General features: G+C 46.3%; 1 protein-coding gene across 1 annotated transcript; it reads left to right on the top strand.

The window, feature by feature from the left end:
* On the top strand, positions 1,781-3,608 carry LOC102186560 (RING finger protein 113A-like). The gene has a single exon (XM_018042743.1). The coding sequence runs from the start codon at positions 1,817-1,819 to the stop codon at positions 2,864-2,866; it is 1,050 nt and encodes a 349-aa protein (XP_017898232.1). The 5' UTR covers positions 1,781-1,816; the 3' UTR covers positions 2,867-3,608.

Here is a 3,838-nt window from a genome sequence, read left to right as displayed (position 1 = left end):
TACATTGCTGCATGTTTTAAGGCAGCGTCTTGCTTCATTTTCACAAGTCTCCTAGGAAGTAAGTAGTGTTATAATTGTCATTCACAGATAAGAAAACTGAGATGCAGAGAAGTTACATAATTTGAGAGACACCATAGCTTTGAGAGAATCTGTCTGCTATAATTGTCTGAGCCACAAGACTACAGTTCCAATGATGGCTCTACTACTGTCTAACTGTGTGACTTTCGGTTATTTGCTTAATCTCTCTGTGCCTCAGTTTCCTTGTGTATAATAACTCGTGCTTCAGAAGCATATTGCAGGTATTAAATGAGCTAATGGTCCTTAGCATATTGTTAAATGTTATAAAAGTACTTTTACAAAAGGAAGTGAAGCCTAGGTTGGTTCCAACCACTATATATTCTCAATATGATGAAGATTATGCTTTTTCTCTTAATGGATATTGTTATGAAATGGATCCTAATAACATGTCTAGGCAAGATGAATTTCTTCTGGGTGCAGCACAATCATCAAAGGATCTTTAAAAACTACTGATCCCAATTCAATAGGTCTAGGGCAAAGCCCAAGCATCTTTATTTTTCAGAAGTTTTAAGAGATACTCATCTATAGCCAAAACTACAAGTCACTGCTGTAGTACTTAGATGTTGACAAAGATCTTTTCCATAACAAGGTAATATTTATTCAGGGGTTACTATATGCTATATACTGAGTGCTTTATTTGGATCATCTCATTTTAATCCTCCAACAAAAGCTTCATGAGTTAGCTAACTACTGTCATCCACACTTTACAGCTGGGAAAACCAAGGAAAAGAAGGTAAGGAACTCGCCCAGGGTCATTTTCATAGCTGGTGGCAGAGTGGGGATTTTAAACCCAGTGGACCAATACCATGGCCTGTACATTTAACTAGCAGCTTAGACTACCTTCCCATATAGGGTCTAATTTGAACTTTGAATAAATCTTTCACATAAAAAAATAAAAACAAACTTGCACATAAGCCTGTGCAGTAAGCTGGTTTTGCCATTACTCATAGTTTATAACTGCAGAGACTAAAACTAAGGAATGGACCAAATATACACAGCTAGTCAGTGTACAAGCTGAGGCTTACACCTGGGTCTTATAACTTGAAATCCTATTCTCTTTCTCTATTGTCACAGGGAACTTCAAATAAACCAAAGTATTAGTTGCTCAGTCATGTCTGACTTTTTGAACAGTAGCCTGCCAGGCACCTCTGTCCATGGAATTCTCCAGGCAAGAATACTGGAGTAGGTTGCCCTTTCCTTCTCCCAAATAAACCAAGGTAGATAGTTCTTTTATAAGATCTTTCATATGCTTTACCTTCTCTTTCCTACAATGACTGCTTTGATCCATGCCACCATCCCCTCTGGCAAGAGCTTCAACCAAAAGCCCTCTTCTATCTTTATCTCTTTTCTGCACACTACTTCCAGTTTCTTCATCTACTAAATGCAGAGCTTATCAATCTTTAGATTAAAATTTGGCTAACATCTGTTTTGTCTGCCATTTGCAGTAGGTTGAACGGTGGCTCAAAAAAAAAAAAATATATATATATATATATATATACATACCCTAGCCGCTGGGACCTGTGAGCGTGACCTTATTGGGGGGCGGGGGGGGGGTGGTCTTTTAAAATGTAGCTAAGGAGTGGCGCGCGCACGCTCTCGGCAACCCCTTGCTCCCACAGTCCTCTTTGCGTAACCTGTTTTGCGTCCACCTCGTGGCGGAGCGCGGGAGTGCAGTGACGCGCAGAAGCCCCGCGCCACCCAGCAGGCCACAACAGTTTCAGAGCTCGCGACTCTTAAAATGGCAGAGCAGCTTTCGCCGGGAAAGACGACGGACCAGGTGTGCACCTTTCTTTTTAGAAAGACTGGACGAAAGGGGGGTGCAGGCCGTAGAAAACGCGGGATCCGCGACCAAGAGTCCGGAGGCGGAGGCGGCGGCGGCAGCGGCAGCGGCAGCAGCAGTGACGAAGGCAACAGGGTGGTTCGTCCGGAAAAGAAGCGAGCGATCCACACTCCGATGGTCCAGAAGACCCAGGGCGGTGGTAAACAGAAGGGGGCTTCCGGGGACCGGAGTAGCGAGGAGGAAGTAGAGGAGCCCGAGAGTCTTGGCGTGGTCTATAAGTCCACTCGTTCGGCGAAACCCGTTGGGCCAGAGGACATGGGGGCAACCGCTGTGTACGAGCTAGACACGGAGAAGGAGCGTGATGCACAAGCCATCTTTGAGCGCAGCCGGAAGATCCGGGAGGAGTTGAGAGGCAAGGAAGATGATAAGATCTACCGGGGAATGAATAATTATCAGAAATACATGAGGCCTAAAGACGTGTCTGCGGGTAGTGATTCCTCCGGAATGGCGAGGAAGGGCCCCATTCGAGCTCCCGAGCATCTGCGTGCCACCGTGCGCTGGGATTACCAGCCCGACATTTGTAAGGACTACAAAGAGACCGGCTTTTGCGGCTTCGGAGACAGTTGCAAATTCCTCCATGACCGCTCAGATTACAAGCACGGGTGGCAGGTCCAACGCGAGCTCGACGAAGGTCGCTATGGCGTCGACGAGGATGAAAACTATGAAGTGGCAAGGGATGAGGAGGAACTACCATTCAAGTGTTTCATTTGTCGCCAGACCTTCCAAAACCCTGTGGTCACCAAATGCAGGCATTATTTCTGCGAGGGCTGTGCGCTTCAGCATTTCCGCACCACCTCACGCTGCTACGTCTGTGACCAGCAGACCAACGGAGTCTTCAATCCAGCGAAAGAATTGATCGCCAAACTGAAGAAGCGTCGAGCTGCAGAAGAGGGCGGTGCTTCTAATTTCCCAGAAGACCCCGATAAGGGTCCAATTCCCATTACTTAATTTTCCCATTATTCTCAAATCTCGAAATGTTTTGTTGTTTTGGAAAAAAAAACAAGTGTAGCTAACTTACAGACCTCTAGGTGAGATCATTTTGTATTTTTCAGGGTTGGCCCTAAATCCAGCCTGAAGTATCCTTGTAAGGCAGAAGAGAAGGCCATGTGAAGACAGAGGCAAAGACTGGTGTCCCCAGCCATAAGCCAAGGGATCCCTGAAGAAACCAGAAGCTGGAAGAAGCAAAGAGCCTCTAGAAGGAACATGACCCCACCAACACCTTGATTTCAGACTTCTAGCCTTCAGAACTGTGACAGAATACACTGGTGTTGTTATAAGCCACTCAGTGTGAATTTGTTATGGCAGCTGTAGGAAACTAATATACCATTTCTTTACCTCTTCTTGACTTTGAGGGTTCATGACATCTCTGGCTTCCCTGCTCATTTGGCTCTGTGCCTCAAATAAACCCTCAGCCTTTCTGGGACTCCTTCACTGTCTTCTGTGTGGGACCCTCGGGTCCCTTATGTGCTCTCCCTTATGTTGCTTCTTTGTTGAAAAGAAGACATGCCATGGCAACAGAAGTTCCCCCTCAGAAGGGAACTGGCTGTTGGGTAACATGGGGAAGGAGATGACTCTGTAGGGACAGATGGTGTGTAAGCAGAGCACCATTTGCCCATGAGTTCCTTTCTGTGTTTTCTCCTTTCTTAACAAAATTTAAAAATTGTTTGTTTACTTTTGGCTGGATCTTCGTTGCTGCACGTGGGCTATTCTCTAGTTGTGGGGGCCGCTCTTCTCATTGTGGTGGTGTCTCTTGTTGCAGAGCGTGGGCTCTAGGTGTGCTGGCTCAGTAGCTGTGCTGCATGGGCTTAGTTGCCTGCAGCATGTGGGGCCTTCTCGGACCAGTGATCACAACTGTGTCCCTTGCATTGGTAGGAGGATTCTTTACCAGTAGACCATCAGGGAATCCCTCCCCCCCTACCC

The sequence above is a fragment of the Capra hircus genome, chromosome 29 (genome assembly GCF_001704415.2).
Source record: "Capra hircus breed San Clemente chromosome 29, ASM170441v1, whole genome shotgun sequence".
Lineage (NCBI taxonomy): Eukaryota > Metazoa > Chordata > Mammalia > Artiodactyla > Bovidae > Capra > Capra hircus.
This window is presented reverse-complemented; position numbering and strand designations above follow the sequence as displayed.

Coding starts and splice junctions, on each gene's coding strand:
- LOC102186560 (XM_018042743.1), top strand. CDS start 1,817: ATGGCAGAGCAGCTTTCGCCGGGAAAGACGACGGACCAGGTGTGCACC.